Source organism: Echiichthys vipera, assembly GCF_963691815.1.
Source record: "Echiichthys vipera genome assembly, chromosome: 2".
NCBI classification, from domain to species: domain Eukaryota; kingdom Metazoa; phylum Chordata; class Actinopteri; order Perciformes; family Trachinidae; genus Echiichthys; species Echiichthys vipera.
Genome location: NC_139827.1, coordinates 18219905 through 18244644, shown reverse-complemented (window position 1 = coordinate 18244644; position 24740 = coordinate 18219905). Strand labels below are relative to the sequence as shown.

At 40.9% G+C, this 24740-nt stretch overlaps 2 protein-coding genes across 2 annotated transcripts; one reads left to right on the top strand and one right to left on the bottom strand.

Moving 5' to 3' along the window:
- Nucleotides 1-1503: 1503 nt before the first annotated feature.
- On the bottom strand, nucleotides 1504-15701 carry uba6 (ubiquitin like modifier activating enzyme 6). Its single transcript, XM_083922484.1, has 32 exons — nucleotides 15667-15701; nucleotides 15096-15172; nucleotides 14435-14529; nucleotides 14284-14312; nucleotides 14062-14156; nucleotides 13789-13900; nucleotides 13396-13476; nucleotides 13126-13248; nucleotides 10743-10866; nucleotides 10144-10247; nucleotides 9957-10019; nucleotides 8707-8783; nucleotides 8467-8533; nucleotides 8166-8309; nucleotides 7877-8023; nucleotides 7714-7794; nucleotides 7520-7597; nucleotides 7143-7324; nucleotides 6846-6951; nucleotides 6616-6705; nucleotides 6435-6515; nucleotides 6179-6307; nucleotides 6034-6085; nucleotides 5875-5938; nucleotides 5716-5785; nucleotides 5565-5636; nucleotides 5350-5473; nucleotides 4916-5109; nucleotides 4166-4293; nucleotides 3867-3954; nucleotides 3643-3737; nucleotides 1504-3362 (listed from the first exon to the last, which is right to left on the bottom strand). Exons 2-32 carry the CDS (start codon nucleotides 15134-15136, stop codon nucleotides 3221-3223), a joined length of 3078 nt encoding a protein of 1025 aa, XP_083778610.1. The 5' UTR covers nucleotides 15137-15172; nucleotides 15667-15701; the 3' UTR covers nucleotides 1504-3220.
- A 3082-nt stretch (nucleotides 15702-18783) lies between these two features.
- Nucleotides 18784-21391, top strand: grhprb (glyoxylate reductase/hydroxypyruvate reductase b; the record flags this gene model as incomplete). The annotated part of the gene is made up of 9 exons (XM_083922875.1): nucleotides 18784-18962; nucleotides 19579-19712; nucleotides 19815-19887; nucleotides 19991-20107; nucleotides 20195-20283; nucleotides 20380-20484; nucleotides 20756-20891; nucleotides 21037-21167; nucleotides 21270-21391. The coding sequence occupies 9 exons, from the start codon at nucleotides 18784-18786 to the stop codon at nucleotides 21389-21391; spliced, it is 1086 nt and encodes a 361-aa protein (XP_083779001.1).
- Between the last annotated feature and the right edge of the window lie 3349 nt (nucleotides 21392-24740).

Here is a 24740-nt window from a genome sequence, read left to right as displayed (position 1 = left end):
AAAAGGGGCCCGTAAAAACGCTGTATGGAAAAGAATAACGGAGGCAGTCAACCCGAAGCAGCGCGCCACTGAGACCCGTGTGCATGTCTGCGCACTGTTGGACAGGTGTTGTGCCGTATTCAGCACCCCTGCCGTGAAATGCACCCCCTCGCATTATAGGTGATATTCTGGATCAGAAGGCTGTTGTTTCCACCTATAGGAGTAGTTTATTTACAGGTAACACAATTAAAAGTACACACTATTAATTGCAAGAAAAACTGGGATTATATTTAGGTAACGCTAAGTCAAATACATTCAACTTGATCAAAAGATCCATTTAATTCATTTTGTAATTATGGCTGCAGTATATTTCCACAGAACAAACAAAAAGGTGTTTGTTTGGGTTCGCTATTATCAGAGGTTGTGATTTTAAACTCTTAAAATAGTTTAAAGACTGTAAGTAACCAATGTGCTGACTGTTGTGGGTTACCAGTATATAAACTACTCCTATAGGTCGAAACAACAGCCTTCTGATCCAGAATATCACCTATAATGCGAGGGGGTGCATTTCACGGCAGGGGTGCTGAATACGGCACAACACCGGCGCTCTTGCTCTGTAGCGGGGTTTGCCAGCGGGGTTATTAGGTATTCCGTTAGAGGATACCTTTTTTGAGTTAATGCAATTTATCGAGGCTAGCCACTAACAGAGGAGATGACTTTGGCTCTGCAGTGCGTCTTGCTGCAGCCGTGCGCCAACACATTCGTCCATTAATTCATCTTCAATCGATTGTCCCTGTCGGGGTCGCGGGGGGCTGGAGCCGAGCTGTTTTGAAATATAAAAGAATCGTGTGTGTGCCCCTGGCCACCACTTTTAAAAGTGATAGCTTGGCATCACAAATCACCTGTACATTTATCGAGTGGTAGTTTTTGGCGATTGATGAATGCGTAATCATTCATGGATGGTGCCTTCAGACGCACATGAGTACAATCAATTGCTCCAACCACAATTTTTTTTTTTTTTATTCGTTTTAAGAATCCGTTTTGATCTGTTCTTAATATGTGACTGCTTATGCTTAGTGACAGCTGATGTTTGTTCATTATTTTCAGCCAGATTTTGCTGTGCTGCACCGCAAATACACAGGCTGAAATTTGCGTACACGATCTCAGACCAGACGTGAGATTTGATCGTAGCTCCCGCTCACGTCCAAATTGATAAATGCTGAAGTTTGCCAGGAAATGGTCGTACACACGTTTTTCTGCCGTATTTTCGTTTGATAAATGAGGGCCATTGCGTTTACGATATATGACAACGGAAAGCAGCATATAATCTCACGAGAAGCTTTTTTTCTTCTTTTCACAATTGTTGCATGCAAAAGAAAAACTGAAACAAAGAATTAACTTTCAAAATATTATTTTTCTCTCAAACAATCATTTATGCTCTACTGTGATGCATTTCAAACAAAGACACAGACCAGCTTTAGGCTTTAGGACATCCTGAAATCTCACATTTTATTGGACCGTTGGTTGAGTTTTCTGTCACAGGAACATACATCATTATCACACGTTAACATTGTTTTGTTTACCACTTGTGACATTCAGTGCACAAGAAGTGTTGTCAATATGATATGACGTTTTCTGTGCAAAGTGAAATTCACCATCTCTGGTTATGGGGAGAAAAATAAACATGGTCGAGGAAGCATTTGGTGACTGAAGTCTTAACACAGATGATACCTGTTTGTGGATTATCATCGGGTTGATCTCAATAACCCTGATACAAAAAAAATATTTTTAAATGATTCCGTTCAAAACTACATTGACTTAATCGCCAATGCAGACTATTTTAAAGACCCCTTTAACAACCTTTAACTGGAACTAAATAGAAGGGTGAGTTACTTTAACACTTCAAGTGTAAGTTCATTGTTGATTCACAATTATCCAGCGCGCCATGACTCCACAGAGCCCATCAACACAGGCTCAGTGAGTAACAAGTAAATAAATACATGTTATGGACACACATCCATAAACAAATCCAACAAATAAATCATTAAAACAGATTCCGTAAAAAAAAGAAAGAAAGAAAGAATTGTTTTTTAACAGTAGGAGTGTGATCCGAGATGGTGGTGCAGAAGTTTCATGTCAGTCAAAAAGGATATTTGTGTGTCAGCCATTGAACTTATGCCATTACTTAATCTAATGACCCTATTGTTTACTCAAACATGTTAACTGATATTAATGCTGTCATTACCTAGTATTACCTAGTATTTAACATGATAGGTAAGACTAGCAGCTACAATTAGTGGGTGGTTTTTACCCATACAGTTAAGTGCAACAGTCATCTGCTGCGTCATTTGATGCATGTCAATTGACTGGGGAGCAATGTAATAAAATTGCTGCCTTTTTGAAGTCTTGACATAGATGAAGCAGGTCAAGATGTGTGTGTTGCTCTATGTTTGGGTAATGCCCAACCCCTGCAATATAAATGTGTTGTTTTTTTTGTTTTTTTTACAAGGCAGTTAAAGTGATCATAAAACAAATCATCTGCAGACACAATGATAATCAGCATCTTTGGTGGTTTCGCCTTTGTCCAGTGACCTGTTACACCTAAATTATACGACAGATATTGGCTTGACCTGTTTCCATAAAGGGAGATGACCAACATCTGGCAAATTCTGTGGTTGGCAATAAGTTCATAGCCAATGAGAGGACTTTGAGGAATAAGAAGATGTGAGGCCTTTGAACTACAAATCCACTTCACTGCCCCAACAGTCCTACCACTATCCCTCTTTAGGGCCTTGCAGACTTAAACAGAAATGAGGCTAATGGGGTTGTGTGTTGGGTGTTTGCAGGTTTTTATAAACACAGTTTAGTCAGATTCACTGCCACAAACAAAACACTGTTGTTCATCAATTAAGGCATTGACACAGGCGGGGCTGTGCATTTCACCGGAGTAGAAAACAGAACAGAGAAAATATATGTACACAGGTGCAGTTAAGTGCTACTCAAGCAGCCTCGTGGTGGCTAGATCTGGGGCAAGAAAATTGGGACCAGGAATGTCCTTTTCTTGCTCCGTAGAGTACAGAGGGGGGGGGGGGCTGGTGTTTGGGCCAGGAGCTTTGTCCTTTTCAGAGAACATCCTAAAAGAAAGCTCTTGGTCCTGGCCCAGGTTACTGGGATACAAAAATTGACATGAAGAAAGGGAAGTAAGGACACAAGAGGTCTGAGGATGACATCTATGAAGGTGTCAGGGTGTCTCTCCATTGCGGCTGAAGAAGTACCTGACAGGAGGACCGGGGAGGTCATCGTCTCCGTCTGCCTCTGGAGCGAATGACACGGTAAGGTCAACATATCGACGGTCCACTGATGGCTTGATCAGCTTCTGCATCCTGCAGAGAGTCAGAGGCAAGGTTAAGCGCATCTGTCATTTGGTTTAACATCATGCTTTAACATTTACTAGCCTTTGTCCAGGAAACCTCCAACAATACAGACACTAAAGCAAACATCCACAGGGTGGTGCAGGGATGAGAAAGAGACTCTTTTGATGCCCTATGACAGAAAGCATTCACCCAGATGAAGTGTCTGAGCAAGAGACGGACTTCCTATAACCTACAGATGTTCTATTTGCAAGTAATATCACAAAAAGTGGGAGAATCAGAAAACACTTGCGTTAGTTTGAGTCTCTTTGAGTGTCCAGGCATCACAGGCACATAGAGCATCTTCACACCGTGGACGACCATAGTGGGTTCAATTCCATACTTTTCCTGAAATAAGACAACAAATCATGAAAAAGACAAAACTACAACTAAACAACAACAAACCTCAGGGGAAAAACGATTATGTATTTACATCAGAAATGCAAAGAGTGTGGATGTGTGTAAATGGTATCTCACCCTCACTGCATTCATGAATTCAGAGAGAGTGAAGTCCTCATGACCGAAGATAGTCCAACAGTCCCAGATGGAGAAGTAAATGTTGTCCCTGGGAAAGACGTCATACAGCTGTCACTAATATTGTAACAATAAATTAAATATGGCTAAAGATCCTTCATTTGGTGCTATATTGCAGCTGAATTGTCACTTTGCTGCTGTGATGGTGAGGAATAGTAAAGTGTGATCATAGATATTACGGGATGCCGACATGAAAAAAATAAATATTGAAGGCCTTTTATCACCTGTGCATATGCGCTTACCTTATGAGTGTCTGTTTAACTGGGGCAGGCTCAGTGTGCACCACTACAGGGATGGCCAAGTTAAAGAAGCAGTTTTTGAAAGATTCAAATTCGTAGCCTCCAATCACCTTGACCAACTCGAGGGCCACCTGAACACAGCAAAAATAATAATGCAAATTGATGAATATATTTTTGATATTGAACAACAAAAATTATACTTCTGCAATTCACCCACACTTCGATACGCACTGTATATTTACATTGACATTGTAATACTGTTGTCAGCTAGTTTCATACATCTGGTTTAAAGTTGCACACAGCGGCACGAACAGTAACATCACATTCACACACACACCGCACACAGTGGCAGCAGCAGCAAAGTACAACCACATACACATGTCGCTGGTGCGTTGCAGTGTCAATAAATAAGACATTAAGCTCTCAATTTTTAACAACTACAAGTCAAAAGTCGTGGAGGAGCAACCTTGAAAACATTTGGAACAACTATCTTAATCAGAGACTTAAAGGGATACTCTGGCCTCGGAGGGAAGCCACACCATTCACCTGCACATACTGTCATGACACAAAGCTGGATTTAAAAATCAGAAAAATATCTCTTCAACTGTCTATCGTCAGAGCCACACAAACAGTGTTGTCAACGTGGCGACTTCCTCTTTCAGACCGTTTTAGTGAATTTATTTCTGAAAAGTGACTCATTTAGTTGAAATTGACATTGTCCGCCAATATGGCAAAATTTCCAATGTTTCTCACCAGTCCAGCCACAGCAGCTGTTGCTGTGGCGATAGCAGGGATGATCTTGCCAGCGATTCGTTTGGCCTTGAGTCTGTCAGCTGGCTCAATGGAGTACATCCTGGCTCTAAGAGCAGATGCTGATGTCACAAAGTCCATGTGGCCGTTGCCGTCATCGTCCTTTTCAAACTGCAGTGGACTCACCTTTAACATCTCTACATGTAAAAGCACAGACATTATTATAAGTAGTTTTACAGTGTTTGTAATATAGGCTTGCCTACTTAATAGGATGGGAAAAGAGACTTGCCGTTCCCTAACTATTCACACTGTTGTCTGTAGTTATTATAACTAAATACCACTACAGATTGCAGTTTTTAAAATTTAGCCGTCATCTGGAATGTTCATTTAAAAATCTGCCTGTGGAGCATTTGTTTTGCTTATCTTATATTGCGAACCTGCTGCAACACTGTCAGAAGCGATGGCCTGCTCCAGCTGTGTGATGGCCTCCCTCTCTTCTTCGCTGCTTACAGGCATCTTCATTGAATCAGGCTTCTTTGCCGTCTCATCAGTCTCTATACACTTGAAGGGACACATCCAAAACAATCAACAAGATAAGGATTTTTTTTTTTTTTACACCTCAGATAGAAACAAGAATAATGGTGAAGCTTACTTTCTCTGAGGGCCTGTACTCAGGAATCTTGACATCTGAGAGAACTCTGGTCACCGCCTCTTCAGAGAGATCCTAAGAAAGAAGAAAAAGTTCAGTCAGTTAGGGAGGGTATGGGTTTGAGAGAGTCTATGCGTGGGTGCATGTGACCTACCTTTTCTGAGTAAGGGATGTCATAAATCCCTGCGAAGAGTCGGGCAGTGCTAACAATGAAAGTGAAATGCCTGATGGGAGAAGAGGAGAGTTTTACAAGCTTAGATAAGATTCATACAACAGAAGAAAGGCTTAAACTGTAACGTAAGAGCGTACTCACAGAGAGTCTTTCAAGTCAAAATCAAAAGGTGCTGGAGGTCTTTTTGGTGACTGCCAAAACAAATCTAAGAAAGGGGAAGAATAATTTGCTTTTTAGTAAAATTGCTACTGTAGTTATATATATTCAATAATTTGACAACTTTATGGGTATAAAACGTACTTCCATCTTTTAACCTTGTTTCCAGGGGGAAAGAGTGCAACAGTTGTAGCGCCTACATAAAAACAAAATCAGTACCATGTAAACACATGCTTGAACTAATACATACAATCCGTGAAATGATTATTTTTTTTTAGGAAGAGACTACCTTTCTCTTGAAATACTTTTCAAATTTCAGACGGGCAATAGCGATGCACTGTTCCCACTGGCAAGGCCGTTTGCTCAGCAGCCTAATGACCTGGAATGACCCCTCCAAACTTTCACCCATCCGCATCCGCTGGACAAAAAAAAATTAATTATAAAATTTGTTTTTTTTTCCAAATTAAGTATTGCCTTGCTGGCAAAGATGAACACAAAGGCTCCTTATAAGTGGTCAAAACAAGACCTGACATGCAAAGTCTTACCTGTAGCACCGCTTCAGCCGAGTTGTGGGTTTGCCAGAACGAGTTGTACATGGAGGGCTTGTGGACAAACAAATTCTCAAACTACACAAACCCAAGGAAAAAGTTTTAAATTAGGACAATACGCTGACACATACCATCAGAAGTGATATTGATCATTTGTTGTGTTTTTGAGATGACTGACCTTGTCTCTGGCCCACTGAATGGTATGCTCTATGACCGAGGGGAAAGACTTGAGAGTGCAGAATGGGATCTCCTCTTCTGGGGGGTCCCTCTGGTAAGGAAGAGAAAACGATATATTTAAGAGCACCATAAAGATGTGTGAAGCAGGTCTGGTACGGGACTGAGATAATACAGGGAATACACAGAGTCAAAAAGACAAAGATGGTCACACATATACAGTATTGTACTCACATGGCTATTGTAGGACTCTGTCAAATTTGGCACAATTATTTCTGTGTGTCCTTTAGTTCCCATGGTACCAGAGTCCAGGAGAGCTCTCTGATTGGATAAACAGCGGCTGAAAACAAACAAAAAAAAATGCTGAAACATGATATCAGTTGTTGGCCAAATTACTAAATGTTTCATGAAATGCCTTCTCCTCCATTCATGCCATAAGCATACTCTTCCTGTGTTTATGGTGAGGCATGGGTTCAGTCAATGGGGATATTGATTGAGTATTGATTGTGTCATTTTCATATATGCACCAACCTGTCAACATATCTCCGAGCCTCTACGTTGTCCAGCGCGGTGACCACTAAGTTCAGGCGGGAGTAGAAGGAGTCATTGTAGATGCTCTCAGTAGCAGGACACACCTTGTTGAGATGAGCATCCACCTGCAGGTCTGGGTTGATATCATGAGTTGCTTCTGCTGCTGTGGTACTCTTCGGTTTCTGGGAAACAGGAAGGCCAGGAGATAGTGTGTGAATGTCTGTGTGATTGATTCGATTGTAATCTGAGTGCTTTAGTATGAGTATCAGCCAATCTGATACTTTTTCATTTTCCTACATTATACATACAGCTGCACAGCAGAAGAGAAACACTGCAAATTGTAAAAGGTGAATAAATATTGCATTTAAAAGGTTCACCTGTATATGATGTGGTCTGAAGAGAAACTGCCGATTGAGGTTAGACTTTTCTATAAGGTCTGGGTCTGTGATGCATACCTGGGAATTGACAAATAACAAAACACTAAATACATATGATCGAGCTATGAAATACATTGCAACACATAAATAAATAGGGTCAAACAGAGGAGAAGAAATGCAGAAAGAACACCCACCCCTCCTGAGCTCTTGGTCAATCCCACTCCAAGCAGTGCAAAGTTTTTCAGCATTTCACAGCCTATGGCACCACAGCCCACCTGGAAGAGAAGACACTGTAGGGTTCATCTGGACATAAACCTTAATATAAGAGAGACCTTGTATGTACTGCACAATCCTTACCATGAAGACCCTGAGCTTGTGCAGTTCTAGACACATTGATTCACCAATGCAAGCTCGTAATCCATCATACCGATCGCCCCTTGGGAAAAACTCCTCAGCAGAAACAGATTGAAGTGGCCTGACTACCTCGATGGCATCAAGATAAAACTAAACCAAGGAGAAACAGAGAAGGAAATGATATTAAAAGACAGAGGAACATTTTTAAAGGGAACACAATTTACTAAAAAACTAAGTTAATGTTTTGCACTGCTGTGTTCCGATGGAAAAGGGTTCAAATTCAGTAACCTACCCATTGCTGCAGTGGTGCAAACTTCCCTGTGATGGCCTTAAGAACCTCCTGGCTGGCTATACCTCCTACAGCTGCTGCTAAGGGAGGAAGAGTTCCCCTTGCTGTTCTCGACAGACAGCGCACCAACTCAGTATTCACAGAAGCCTGGAAGGAAAGAGGAAGAAAGAAAGGGGAAAAATAGAGAGATTTTAGGGCATATGAATGCATGCAATTGTCTGTCAACGAGGATATATGTGCATCTCTGCAGGTTCACGAAAATTAAAGCATGAGGGATAGAAAAAAACAAAACAACAACACTCACTTTGTTCCTGAGAGTTGCATTCACTTCTTCTGTTAGCTTCAGTAAAACCTCAGCATCCTGTAAACACCTGATAGCAAAAAAAATGAAAACTGCTCACAACTGAATGTGTCACATTTCACAAACTTAACACACTGAAATCTGCAGCCGGGACAAATGATATTCTCAGGGGCTATTGAAGTACAGAAAGTAAAGCAGCAGATAAAATCTAGACAGCAAAAAGCAGAGAAATATTTTGTTTACCCAATGTTGGGAAGTCTGCTGTGCTGCTCCTGAAAGGTGTCCAGAGCCAGCATGGCTGCATGGATCTGTAGTGGGGCCTGATGATTAGATTGAAAAAAAAAAAAAAAAAAGACTGTTTGGTTAAACTCAGTTTGTAAACAGCAGTAATTATCAAATAGTAAGGTTTACTAGCAAGACTATTCTGAGATATCTGGGCTCACTGAAACTAACATTAACTGTTACTCACACTGTCCATCCGTACCGTGCCCCGGGCTTTAGGGTACTTGCCCCCCCCTCCCTCTCCCCCCGCGGGCCAGGCCCGTTTGTACTCGCACTGCCTGGGGCTCGGCGGAATGCTTCTTGCTGCCTATACGCCATCACGCCGTAAGACGTCACACGCATTAATTGACGTCATCGCTATGCGTCGCTTTGTTTACAAATCTTTCAGTAGACCTCTGGGTTTTTGTGCGTCTTGTCCAATTGTTTTTGAACATTTTCATCCAACCAAATCTGCAGTAAACACTCCACCTCCGCATCACACCAACGTGAACCTTTTGTTTTAAATGTCCGCGCATGGTCCGTCTTCTTTTTTTTTCTTTTTTCTATGTCTGAACAGGCGCACACAAAATGTTGTCAGAGCCGTCGTAGGCCTCAAGCTCGTACATGTGCGCACGCTCATGCTCGTACATGTGCAAACGTGCTTTACAAAAGCCCACCTCTCCCAAACGGGCTGTGGTCGGCAAGCGTGCCGCGCTAGGCTCGGTACAGTTGCACTCACACTGGTTAAACGAACTAGACTTTAGCCGTGAAACAAGCTTGGGCACGGTACGGATGGACAGTGTGAGTGCGACCTCACACTGTCCATCCATACCGTGCCCAAGCTCAGGGTCAAGTACCCTAAAGCACGGGGCATGGTACAGATGGACAGTGTGAGTGCGCCCTAAGATGCTATGTGATTCTTGTGGTATGTATGCACATGTGCTCCTTTACTTGTTAATATAATGTGAAGGCAGTGGTTTTGGCCATGTGTGGATGCTGAAGGTATGATGGCTTCTGTTATTCCTGAAGCTGAATGGTTAGTAGTTTGGATTGAATCCAAACTCGCCTGCTCTGGAGTGGGTTATGCTGCATAGTTTATGCTTTTTGGTGATGTGCCTCGGTAAAGTGAGCTCGCTTTGTTGTAGAACGGGGTTCAGCCCAAAGTTAGCTGGCTAACTGGCCCATTCATCTTGCTTTGTTGACAGTCTCCAGGAGCACCTTTGAAATCTCACCTCTGGTTTACTGAAGTCTGGAATCAGGACCTGAGGATCACTCAACTGTCTCTCTATTGTCTCCTGAAATACATAAGTGGACGGAACACAAAAACAACAAATATGTTTATTTAGAAATGTATACAGCATGAATGTATAAACGTTCACATGTAATATTGCTGGTTGATATGACGACTAGTCAACTTACAAATCTGTACGTTTTAGGGGTTTTCACCAGAACAAAGAAACCTCCATGTGCATATGGCTCTAGTTGGGATGTGTCTCCTATTGCAAAACTGTGAGGGGAAAGGACTAATAAAACACACAAACACACACACACACACACACACACACACACACACACACACACACACACACACACACACACACACACACACACACACACACACACACACACACACACACACACACACACACACACACACACACACACACACACACACACACACACACACACACACACACACACACACACACACACACACACACACACACACACACACACACACACACACACACACACACACACAAGATTAATGTACCATCATGTCACTTTATACAGAAAACATCTCACCAAATCTGTTCTTGGAATAGTTCAAAATCTGATAAAAGTAATAGACTCAGTATGTATTTGTTTCACCTTATATGAATATTGACCACAGCCACTAAATCTCTGTGTAAATCTGTCATTCATCAGGTATGCTTGTGTTTCACCATTACAATAATAAACGTACAGTACAAACATCAAAAATACTGAACTTATTACCAACAATGTGGAAATAATACCTGAGACCGGCCGTGCTATGCCGTTGACTTCCACCATGCCATTGACCTCTCTGAAGATAACACTCTGGCCTGTCTGTAGTCCATGGGGTTGGTTGTCCATGCAGGTTACCACTCCGGGATTGTCCTGAAGGGTCCAAATTCAAAAGGAGATCAACTATTTTTGGAGTACTTTTTGTAGGCTCATATTATCAAAGATGAATTTTGGAAACAGATAGATGGATAGATAACTGATAAAGGTTGAATATGTAGAATCTTTATTAAAAAGCTATATTTAAGAAAATAAAATAAAACAAAAATAATAATAATAATAATGATATATATATATATACACACACAGTGCCTCTGGAAAGTATTCACAGCGTTTCACTTTTTCCACATTTTATTACGTTACAGCCTTATTCCAAATTGTATTAAATTAATCTCTGTCCTCAAAATTCAACACATAATGCCCGATTATGACCACGTGAAAAAAGTTTTCTTGAGTTTTGAAAATGTATTAAAATTAAAAAACAAAGAAATCACATTTACGTAAGTATTCACAGCCTTTACCATGAAGCTCAAAATTGAGCTCAGGTGCATCCTGTTTCCACTGATCATCCTTGAGATGTTTCTACAGCTTAAATGGAGTCCACCTGTGGTAAATCCAGTTGATTGGACATGATTTGGAAAGGCACACACCTGTCTATATAAGGTCCCACAGTTGACTGCATGTCAGAGCGCAAACACCAAGCATGAAGTCAAAGGAATTGTCTGTAGACCTCAGAGATAAAATTGTCTCGAGGTACAAATCTGGGGAAGGATACAGAAAAATATCTGCTGCTTTGAATGTCCCAATGAGCACAGTGGCCTCCATCATTCGTAAATGGAAGAAGTTCGGAACCACCTTCCTAGAGCTGGCCGGCCGTCTAAATTGAGCAATCGGGGGAGAAGGGCGTTGGTCAGGGAAGAGACCAAGAACCCGATGGTCCCTCTGTCAGAGCTCCAGCGTTCCTCCGTGGAGAGAGGAGAACCTTGCAGAAGGACAACCATCTCTGCAGCAATCCACCAATCAGGCCTGTATGGCAGAGTGGCCAGGCGAAAGCCACTCCTTAGTAAAAGGCACAAGGCAGCACGTCTGGAATGTGCCAAAAGGCACCTGGAGGACTCAGACCATGAGAAAAAAAATTATCTGGTCTGAGACAAAGATTGAACTCTTTGGTGTGAATGCCAGGCGTCATGTTTGGAGGAAACCAGGCACTGCTCATCACAAGGCCAATACCATCCCTACAGTCAAGCATGGTGGTGGCAGCATCATGCTATGGGGATGTTTTTCAGCAGCAGGAACTGGCAGACTAGTAAGGATAGAGGGAAAGATGAATGCAGCAATGTACAGAGACATCCTGGATGAAAACCTGCTCCAGAGTGCTCTTGACCTCAGACTAGGGCGACGGTTCCTTTTTCAGCAGGACAACGACCCCAAGCACACAGTCAAGATCTCAAAGGAGTGGCTTCAGGACCACACTGTGAATGTCCTGGAGTGGCCCAGCCAGAGCCCAGACTTGAATCCAATTGAACATCCCTGGAGAGATCTGAAAATGGCTGTGCACAGACGTCTCCTATCCAACCTGATAGAGCTTGAGAGGTACTGCAAAGAAGAATGGGCAAAACTGCCTAAAGAGAGGTGTGCCAAGCTTGTGGCATCATATTCAAAAAGACTTGAGGCTGTAGAGGCTGCCAAAGGTGGTTCTACAAAGAATTAAGCAAAAGCTGTGAATACTTATGTAAATATGATTTCTTTGTTTTTTAATTTTAATACATTTTCAAAACTCAAGAAAACTTTTTTCACATGGTCATAATGGGGCATTGTGTAGAATTGAGGGTGTGTGTGTGTCTGTGACTGACTGACTGACTACAGGGCGTTTTGAGGGGTACAGAATGAAAGTATTGCTTTGACAATGATTTTCTGTCACGTTCTGAATACATTGTACCAGCTAATAGCAGCCGGCATTGCAGGTTGCCAGGGCTGTGTGTTGTCCGGCGCAGCTACTATGCGCTGGCACTGGGTAAAATGGAGTTTGCCAATCCTGCAGCTAAGTGACTGGAGACGGGCAAATACGAGAGTCAATATAGGCCAAACATTCACTCTATGGACTGAGATAAAGGCATTCAACGACATTCAAACACACTCTGAAATGGCTACATTTGTCCTTGATCGGTAAGCTAACTTTCATGTTTACTTAGCTGTAACGGCGGTAACTGTCAGTCAAACTCCTCTGCAATACTTGTTTTTATGGCAAAGAACCTGGCAACCTGACTGCTGGAATTATTTTTTGTTGTCGCGACTACGATCTTGTCAGCATTCTGCTCAATCGCCATATTCAACCTTTAAGAATGTTCAGACTACCTGAGTGATACTTTGGATGAAAATCTCCTTGGGCTCCTCTCCTGTGGGATCTGAAACCTCAAACTCCTCTCCAAAATCACAAAACACCCGCACACAGATGCCGTATGCGTCACAGCCAATGAACTGGAAAGAACATATGGTAGAACAGTTTACTTAATATATAGGCAAAGGGTTTGGTTAATGTTTGACTGTCTGTGTGTTCCCCATGTCTCAGACATGGTTTAGCTAATGCTCTGTAAAGTATAACCACTGTGGGAACTGTAGACTTACTCTGATGGGGGGTTGTTGCGAGTGGCAGAACTCATTCACTTTCTTCTGTAGGCTCAATCTGGCTTCAGTCAGAATCACACACTGGAAGAGAGAGCAGAGCAGGAAACAATGCAGATTTTAACTAAGGTTATCTGCCACATAGAAAAAAATGACAAAGGGACAATTATCAATTGTTTAATTAATAACCTGTAAACAGGTGCATCCAGCCAGCAACTAGAATATGAAAATCCTGAATGTTTTATCAAATCCTACTAGATGATTTGACAGTTACAACATTTCAAATTATGACCTTTAACTGGAAAGGCGGGAAAAGTTCCGTCTCTTTTGGAAACTATTGTAACTGCTACGAATAAAAGCCGGTCACACCCTCTGTGAAAGAATAAAAAGCAATACCTGATACTTTCCGAGAAAGCTGAGATCAGTGTTGTCATCCAGAGCAGAGGAAGACATGTCAACATGGACATAAGGGTTCAACTCTGCGACTCGAGGGCACACTGCCTCCACCCTGTGGTTGAAAAATAAGAGGGTGAATAACAATTTGTAAAAGACAGACATGGGAACTGAGCTAGAAGAGTTGCATATTATTACAGGAAAAAGTGTGGATAAGAAATTCAGATTGCAAATAAAGTCAGAGGCTAAGAGGGTTAAGTGGTGTGTGTGTATTACCTTCTCCTCTGGCTCAACACATCTTCTTTGCGGATAAAGAAGTTTGAGCCCAAATCCCATGTTTCACACTGCTTGGTGTCATGAAGGGTGACTGCCTGTACACACACATGCGCACAGAAGAAAATAAAGATAAAAGATAAAATTCTTAATACACCCCCCATTGAAACATTTTATACTGTCGCTGTATTGGGCACTCAAAAAATTAAGTGAGAAAGCGCATACCTTCACACCAGCAAGGACAATATTTTTTGCTGTGAAACCAGAGAGTTGATTTGTTTAGTGTCAAACCACAATAGTCAATGCAGATCATGCAAATACTATGGCACTGAATATATTACAGTTCTGATGTGCAATAGTGTGACATTTAGCGTACCAATCTCAATTCCCAGTCCTCCCATACCACTGAGAAAGACTGAGGACTGGGCCATCTGGTGCATAGCACTGTCTCCCAGCACATATCGCTGGCGGCTGGACAGACAGAAAGGAAGGAAGAGGAAATGTGAGGAAAAGTGACAGAGAGAGAGAGATCATGAAGGAAATTGTTGAGCACCAAGTGCAGTATAAAGCACAGAACTATAGACAATAATAATAATAATAATTATTATTATTATTATTATAGTTTAAGTTAATTATGTGGTTGTGTCTGTCTGTCTGACACCCCATCTGACATAGAGCTGGGTCTGTTCGATGTTCCTGCCTATTAAAAGGAAGCATTTCTTTTGCCAGTGTGTGCACAAGATTGCTGACTAACTACTGTAAATACATTAGTATTATCATTATTAGGATTGTTATTATAGAAAGCATGGCTTGCTGCTGCTCATCGAGGAATTGTTGGGTCTCTGTAAACCATAAATAAGTCAGTCAGAGTGGGCTAGACCTTCTCTATATGTAAAGTGTCTTGAGATTATTTTCGTTATGATTTGGCACTATAAATAAAATTGAATTGAAGTAGGAAATTGAGGAGCACACAGTCTAGTATAAAGCACATTACTGTAATTTCCTGTATGTTAGAGGAAAAGGGTAACTAGACTTGCCTGTAAAGAGAATCGTCAATCTCCATCGAGTCTGCAGCCATGCTGGCAGGGGAAGAGGGGTGAGATAACGGCTCTACCTGATAAAAATGTGAAAGCACAGACAGGGCTATAAAACGCTTTGGTTGTTACTGGTAATAACCTAAAAACCAACGCCCTGTTGAAGGTTAGCTACATGGCTAACTTACTCTCAATGCCGGCTAACGTTAGTTGCCCTGACAACTGTCAATGGTAAAGTGACTATCTTGAGTGAATGAAGTGACGTGTTCCAACAGTTAAATACGACAACAGTTAGCTAACGTTACCACAGTAACGCTGGTGGATGTATGAACCTGCTGAGGAGAGCTCAGCGTTAGCGGCTACAGCTAACTAGCACTAAGTGCCACTGCTGCCTGCCTGGTGCCGGGTGGCGAGGACACTTGTCATGAACTCGTTAAAAGTGATAACACACGCGTGAGGCTACGAATAACTCCCCAGGATCGACAGCTGTTTTAGGTATTTCCATTCTACTAATCAATATGAAAAATGCGTTGTAATTATATTTAAAACTAGAGAAATAATCAGACGTAGATACCTGTCAGTGTGCGTGACGAGCTAAAACGAATGTTGTACTTCTTCTGGGGTTTTTTCGGCAGCTTGTGTCCTTAATGTTGCACCACTGCCACCCTCTGGAGTTAATCTTCTTCCTCCTCTTCCGTAGTTAGACAGACTAGACGCAGCTATGGCGTATTGCCGCCCCTGCTGTTTGTTATTAAGAACTACATTAAATTAATGTGAACAAGCCTGTTTTGTGAAGATACTCCACCACATTAAGAAGCGTTTGCATATGAAAAACAGTTTCCCCATCGGCCCCAACTTTCCTGAAGAGAGTCCTTCTCTGACTGGCGTATATTTTGCTCTGGAGTTGCACATGTTTTACTGTCTCACTATCTCCACACTCAGGATGCTCTCCAATCAGAGCCAGCCCACTCCTCAGCCCACAGTGTCCAAGTCTCAATCTTGAGATTACTTTTCTACCAAGTCTTTTCTACTGCACCTGTACGTGCATTTGTCTTTACTTTCCTGCACTGAAAAATGCCTTTCCTTTCCTTCTCCCAAGACTTTTGCCACTTTTCTTTTAGAGATCTGTTTATTCTTCCACAATACTCTGGTGGCCCATATAGCAAATTAATTTGCACTCTTTCCTCCCTGTAATTCAACTATTCTTCATCTTCTTTTCCCCTTTCTTCTTCTTCTTGACGGTTGGTAACCTGTTCAGGTGTATTACCGCTACCTACCGTAGATTGGCAGGAATAACAAAACAAAATAATTTAAAAAAATAAATAAATTAACAAAATTAACAATTAATAACCCTGTTTCTTTCAAATATTCAATATCTTAAACATGCATTCCCCATGCTGCATCCCCAATTAAATCCTCTACTTTGAAACTCAGTTTCTTTTAATGCTGATCTCAGTTTATTCCTTTCCTTTTCATAGCTCCTAAATTCCAGCAGCACATGCTGCACAGACTCATGCTGATCACAATGTATACACCAACCAGTAAGGTGTTTACCTATTATGTGGAGTGTCTTATTTAGTCCAGTATGTCCTATCCTGAGAAGAGTAGTTTAAAGATTGCCTCTTCCTCTTTAATTTGCCGGCCTTCTTCCTGACCCAATACGTCTCTGAATGTGATATAAATGTTTTCCTGTATCATTTACATCCCAGTAGCCATACTTCTTCCATTTGATTTTTAATAATTTTTCCCACAGCTTTAATAAATGGGATTTTCATGTCCAGAATTTGTGATCTAACTAATCGCTAATATACTCAACTCCTACAGTGTTCCTGGTTAAAAACTTGGAGTGTTAACTATGATGAATGAATTTTTCATTTAACTGTTTCTGTCACAGTTAAAGGATTACCTCTGGCAATTGATGCTATCCACAATAGTTTTGTGTGAGAGTTTTTCACATTAAGCTAATGTATCTCTGTTTAATCCTGCTGACAGCCCTTGTGAATAAGAATAATAACAGTATTCCAGAGTGAGGTTGTCTGTAGACTTATGTCATTACATACTGGAGTAACTTTGCTCAGAATATTCCTTAGATAAAAGTTACATAAATGCCTTTTTGGCTGTTATTACTAATAGATTTCCTCTAAAATTATACACACGTTTTGTGTGTGTGTTTGTACCTTTTGCACAGCTCAACCTGAAACCATGAGTCATCTTTATCTTTATATTTATATAGGCCTACAAGGATGATGAGCCATGGGATCATTTTGTTGTTTGGATTTGAAGTGTGAAATTGTCCCCTCCAACCAGCATTTATGAGGTAGTGGTACAGTCTTTTTCACTCTCAGGAGAATCAGTCATGGAGCAAGCAAGTCTTGTTTGATCATCCATCTTCATATCTCACTCTCATTCATAAAAATCAAGGTTTAGCAAGCAAACCATCATTTATTGTTTTAAAGAATGATTTGAAATATATTTTAATCCTATTGTTAAACGCCAGAAATAAAAAATATATATATATCACGTCTCAACGAGATGAGCTCATTGGATCAAAACACTGTCAACAATTCTCATTCAGAAAGCACAAACTGTCACTTATAACACACCGACTTAAAAACACTGACAGCAGGGAGCATTACATAAATGATCAACTTTGTCTTCATGGTGAATCATTTGTTCCACATAATTTAGAATATTTTAGAATAAGAACAAGACATGTTCACTTTATTGACTGTACTAAAGTGTGTAACAAGAATAAATAAAAATGCAGCAATTTGCTCCAATATCCTTCATGGTTTGTTTACTTGTGAATAATAATGTACATTTGCACAAACATGTACAGTATGACTGATACTGTACAGTACTGTGAGGAGTGTAGTCCTCCCTCTCCCCTGGATTTGTCTGCAAGTTCTCATCAACATCACATCTTTTGACTTCTCTTTTTGAAGCTGAAATTTCTTTGAGAGAAATTGAGAAAAGACAGACATCTGAACTAGTCCCAACCAGAACAGAAGTCCGAACAGAAAGTACAAAACAACGTTTAGGACCTCCACTGTTTAAAGAAACAAAGGTCAACAGCCCAGTGAAACATTTACTGACTCCCATTCTGGGAGATGAAAACACATGTCTGCTGCAGTCCTAAACATATTTGTGTAGTTTGTGTCTCTGTGTTTGTCAGTGTGTGTGTGTGTGTGTGTGTGTGTGTGTGTGTGTGTGTGTGTGTGTGTGAGAGAGAGACAGAGACAGAGAGAGAGAGAGTGAGAGAGAGAGAGAGAGAGAGAGAGAGAGAGAGAGAGAGAGAGAGAGAGAGAGAGAGAGAGAGAGAGAGAGAGAGAGAGAGAGAGAGAGAGAGAGAGAGAGAGAGAGAGAGAGAGAGAGAGAGCTTGTGTGTCTTTGTTTGGTGTACATATGTGTTTTAAATTCAGTTTGGCCTGAAGTGAAAATTATCTAAAACTTCACTTAATCCTGAAGCCTAAACTGAGGGTTTTTGTGTTTAGACTAAACACAAATCCCAGACAATATCCCTCAACTTCAGACTTTAGAGACAGCCCTCGCTCTAATCATACTGGTCAAAGTCACGCACAGGAACCTCCCCCTATAGTAGAGCCCAAATCATGCACATGCACACAACAGACTGTGAACTCCAAAGCACCACTGTCATCTCTGGGACACCTGCTGACATATTTACTCTCTCATGGCAATGTTGTGCAGTCGTATGGCACTGCGTCGGCTCCAGCGGATCGCTGTCACTCCTTTGAACTTAACTGGGGGTCTTACAAGCAACACACAGAGGGAGATGTCAACCTTGCCACGGGTGTATGTCACAAGACAGGTGCCACCGGAGGGCCTGAAGATCCTCCGTGAATCTGGACAGTGAGTCATATTGTCCTGTTAAGTCACTTTAAATAAATTATATAGAATTAGAATTATTATATAGAATAACAACCAATTATTTGTGTTGTCATGCTGTTGATTTGACCTCTTTGAATGGTCAGCTTTATAAAGTTCATCATTGACTTTGAGTAAATAGGACTGATAATGTTTGCCTTGAGGCCGTTAGATAAGACTGGTAGACTAAAGGGTATTCCCCCATAGCCTAGTTGAAGAAATTTCGCAGTGCACCTTAAAGGGGACATATTATACATGTACTGTATTTCTACTACTAGAACACAATTATGTTTTAATCAAAAAGCAGAATTTTTTTCTGGCCATCTCTGCACCATAATTGCAGTAAAGGAATGATAATGGCACTGTAGCTGCACTGTATAAATATATATATATATATACATCCTGAAGGCTTACAATAAGGGTCCTCTGAAGTCTGAGTATTTCTATAAAGACCTACAAATGATGTGATATAGTTTGATATATATCTTAGTAGGACTTTTAATGGAAGCTTTAGCAACCAGTTCATTTCCTTAGAGAAGTAGGATAGAGTTGCATAGAGAAGTTGGATTTGGATCTTCAGTCATGGTTTCTGTTTTCCCAGGGTGCAGTATGAGCTATGGGACTCAGATGACGTCCCTGTACCCAGGAAAGAGCTCCTGCAGAAGGTCAAAGGTGTTGATGGTCTCCTGTGCGTGCTGACAGAGAAGATCGATGCAGAGTTGTTGGATGCTGCAGGTCTGAGCACAGACAGTCTTTGAGTCAGTTGAGTCACGATTGCAATGAAAAACCCTCTCAGATGTATTTATGTGTGTGTTTATGTTTGGTTTACTCCTGCAGGTCCAAACCTAAAGGTCCTCAGTACTATGTCAGTGGGTTTTGACCATCTCTCTTTGGATGAGTTAAAGAAAAGGTGATTCTTATCTATTTCCTAAAGACACATGATAGTTAGGAGTGTAGCATTTGTGTGTATACTAATGTGTCTGACATGCATATGTGTGTGTGTGCTTCCACAGAGGGATACGTGTGGGTTATACCCCTGAGGTTCTGACCGATGCTGTGGCTGAGCTGACTGTTGCTCTGCTGCTTGCTACTTCCAGGAGGCTCATAGAGGCCACACACGAAGCAAAGACGTAATGTTACATACACACTCGCACATTCAACCTGATACACAAAACATTCTTGGGGTCAGAGGTTACATTTTCTCTCTCTCGTGTCAGGGGTGGCTGGGGCACATGGAGAACTATGTGGCTGTGTGGACACGAGCTGGCCAACAGCACTGTGGGTATCATGGGCCTGGGGAGGATCGGTGAGCATCTATCCAAACCACTACACACAACATGCACATGGGTGTATCATCAAACTGACATTTCTTTTAATATGATACATCTTTCTTTGCTCTAAGGTGTGGCAATCGCTGAGCGTCTGGCACCTTTCAAAGTTAAGAAGTTTATTTACACAGACGTGGCCCCCAGGCCTGAGCTGGCAAGTATCATCAACGCAGAGTATGGTAAGGATGATAGATTTGCGGTTACTCTAAGATGCCAGCATTTTATATTGTTATAATTAATGCACAATGGATACCCTGTCAACAAGATGGACGGTGGAACGGTTTATAAGGATTTTCTGCTCATCAAAGACACCTTTTACATCTTAGAGATACTCAATATGCCAATATGTTGTTATTTTAAAGACATGAATTTAGATGTAATGGGATTATGCAGTCAATCTTTTTTTTTTATTTCATGTGATAACATCAATGGCATTATCTCTGGGTCTAGTCTCTTTTGACGAGCTGGCGAAGCAGTCGGATTTCCTGGCGGTGTGCTGTGCTCTAACTCCGGAAACAAAGGAGATCTGCAACAAAAACCTCTTCTCCAAGATGAAAAATACCTCCATCTTTATCAACACAAGCAGGTACCCTTATCTACTTATACACGCATTGCACACAATGCTGTGTAATGAAAAACATTACTAAGATGCCCATCTAGTTCCACCAAATCTGGCCATGAATACAGTATCTGTGTATTTCCTGTCTGTGATTCTGGACTTTCTGTGTCAGAGGGGGTGTGGTGAACCAGGAAGACCTGTATGAGGCTCTGTCCACTGGCCAGATTGCCGGAGCTGGGTTAGATGTCACTGTTCCTGAGCCCCTGCCCACAAACCACCCACTCTTTACCCTCAAAAATTGCGGTGAGTCTTTCAGATGTATTAACGCCTGAAAAACAGCTGGCAAACTAAGAGCTCATTTCTCACTGCCTTTCATTTGTCTTTTTAAATTCTCTCCTCCCACAGTGATTCTCCCTCATATTGCTAGTGCCTCTTATACTACCCGTAATGTCATGTCTGCTCTGGCAGCAAACAACCTCCTCCTTGGCTTGAGAGGTGAGCCGATGATCAAAGAACTCAAACTGTAAGAAGAAACTGGTTCCACACCGGTCGATTACCGGACCATCCATTCAACTCATGTACCTAATTATTCTTTGGAAGATTAAAATAAAACCACAACTTTAAGTTTGTAATGGTATGCTTCCTTATTTGGTTATGTTTTAAAGGTTGTTGTATTGTAAAATGTGAGATTTTTACTAAAGCAGGTCGAGGTGTTATATAAATACTGTGGAAATATCGAAACACTCAATCCACAGAGAAATGCACACAGCCTGTATTCAGAAACTGTGGCTTAAACAAGCCACCAGGACTTCTGTACGGTTGTGATGTCACAACGATACTATATTGTAGGTAGGAAGTGCAGCTGCAACCCCCAAATAATACCATTTAAAGCTACAATACATGTCCTGCCCCATTTTTCTCAAATTGATCATCCATGAAGATTGAAGTCCTGCTTTCAGAAATCCACAAATGAAAGTCCATACTCTTGAATTAAAGGCCTGTTAAAGCTAAGGAATGGGAGAAAATAACGAGTCACCTGAGGGGCGTACTGTCATTTAGGATGTTCCCCTTGACAGCGACTCGCATAAACCTGCATGTGAATACGGCCACTAGGTCTGACAGTAAGATTTTGAATTCATAAATGTGACAGAAAAAAAAAAAGATTTATCTCCCTCTCATCCCACTCAAAAAGCAATGTAAGTTATGTAGTTAAATTAATAACATAACTCCTAACAAATAACTCCTAACAAAATCAGTAGAAATGTTATGAGTTGTCATAAAAGCAAACATAACTATTTAGTATGAAGTGTGGTGGTGAAGTGTAAATATGATTTATGATTTATATTTAGGACTTTTAAAATAAAATTGCTTCAAAGTAGGCTAATGAAATATACAATCCATTAGTGGAAAATTAAGTTTGGATAACAGCAGAAAAATACACGACGTCTACAACAGGTCTGGACCACTGGTAAATTGTGTTCGTACCTAAAAAAAAATGTAAAATACGAGAAAATTGGTGAATGCTGCAAGTTCTGCTAAAGACTCTTAAGAACAAATGTGTTCGTATGAGTGGTTTTTGCACGAGGTCCACTGATGTAGCAGCAAATATTTTCTTCGTAAAGATATAGTGGAGTAATGGCGTCCTGAGCAGAGAATGAAGTCACTCTCCATCTGTGTGCGTTGTGATCAGTTTCTGTTTGGGTAGCCAGTCCTGCCGTGCGTGCCTGCGATTCCCTTGTGCAGTATCAGAGGCAGAGGGCTGTCTCACAATGTCTTTTAAATAATTTCCCCCTGGGATTATTAAAAGTATTTCTGATTCTTATTCTTTGATGAGTTGGGGAAGAAACTTCCCTGGTTAAATGTTGGGGAAAAAAAAAAAAGTTCCACCCACCGACCCGGTGAGAACAGTGTTGATGTTTTTTGCAGTATTTCAAGTACAGCACCTTTAAATCTCAACATGTCCAAAAATAATTACATTTTGTCGTAGTCTAAATGAAAATATCACCAGCATCAAAACTGAATGTCATTGTTTTTTTAATTCAGCCTATAGAACAACTGAACATACTGTACAATCGTCATTGCCTTCAACAGTAAAGAGACAAACATTTAGTTCTCTCACGGTTACACTACGTTAGGTATACAGAAAAAACCCAGACACTTCAGATTTGGCATATCAACAAAAAGCCCAGCTTTTCAAGCTAAAGGGCATAAGGCAGTGACTTTCAAAATTAATTTAGGCCCTTCATGATTATTAACATTTTGGCATATTCATACAGGGGTAATACTGCCAGTGCATTTTTCAGAGATTTACATTAATGGTTTACGCAACAGCTTTAGAAGACAGCACCATGACAACACCCCTCCTTCAACTGTCAAGAGCATATCCCTCTTTCCAGAGTGTGGAGGAGGCTGAACAACACAGAGGAACAGACTTGAGATCTAACCTGCGGTGATCATTTGAAATTCTGTGGTCATGTTCAACAACCTATTCATTCCATGCTATCAAGAATTACAGGGCAAACTGTATGTTAGCTTATGTTGATAGGGTCCTCCTAAAAGACGATTATTCTTCTGAAGTAAAAAAATGATTATCCACTTACACTTCTCAAATAAAACTGGCATTTTATACAGGATAACAGTGTTGTGATGAATCTACAGTACACTGAGGTGCCGGTTAGAAACGGAAGCGATCACCGTGTTTTCCGTTGACAGTGTAGGTGACACATTACAGCAAACAATGTACAAAAGGGCAACATGTATCCCCCCATTTTGGTTCACTAAAACAGAACTCAAAAAATCAATGCATGACCACTGAGATCAATTAATCAACTGTCTACCAATGCAGCTGCTCATATTTACAACCTGCAGGAGGTCAGGCATCTGAAAGTGATATCAAAATTCTTTATATGATGTTTTCTATAAGCTGAAAATTTAGACTCCTTCTCGACATGACTGTTATTTTTCAATCCAATCGTCAAACTCACAGTATATGATAGGGTTTACCAAGATACAGGTACATTAAAATACACTCACATACATACAAAACAGCTTAAACAGGAAACACTGTAAATAATTCTCCCCACATGCATTTGCATTTCACAAACTGTGGCCTTTGTGTGTTATAAATCAGCTGCCAGCAAAAATGCCTAAACCCTTAGTTTGCAAATTCATCCTGATGGTAAAGAAAGCCCCTTGAGAGCTGATAGAGTTGGATAATTGCAATAGAGCAATGTGTTCACATTGTTCAACATTCCGGTAAACATATTATTTGATTTAAGTGCTTTTGTAACAGATGCAACATTAGACGTTATAAAGAGACATGTATAAAGCACTGATATCAAGTACAGTAGCAAACTTATACACAAAGTTTACTTCTTTAGGACATGTTCCATCTCTCCTCCAAGAGAGAAATCATGAATCCCACCACACGTGCAATATTTACATTTCTAAAGCACTTTTCAACAAATGCTGAACCTCAGCTGTTTTCTTCAGACAACTGCCTCTTAGCACAACTTTAATAAACAGTGATACTGTACACACAAGAACACCAGTGACCGGGGAACCTTAGCTGATGTGAGGATGGTCAGTAGCCTCACTGACCACAGCTCAATGTTTGTGGCCATTCCCAGTCAGTAACCAATAAGGAGGGAACTTTGCTAAATGGCATATTTGTTTTTTTACAATTGAAAATCATAACAAATGTGCTGTTTCACACATCATGACACAAAATAAGGTGCATTTACATGATTTCCTGTGAAGTTATCTGGGTATTAAAATGCAGAAAGAGACTGAAGGGCCCAGTGAATGCAGACTTTTTTCCTGCTTTTAATAAAAAGATGGCATGAGTTGACACTTTTCTCTCTCATTGCTACCTTA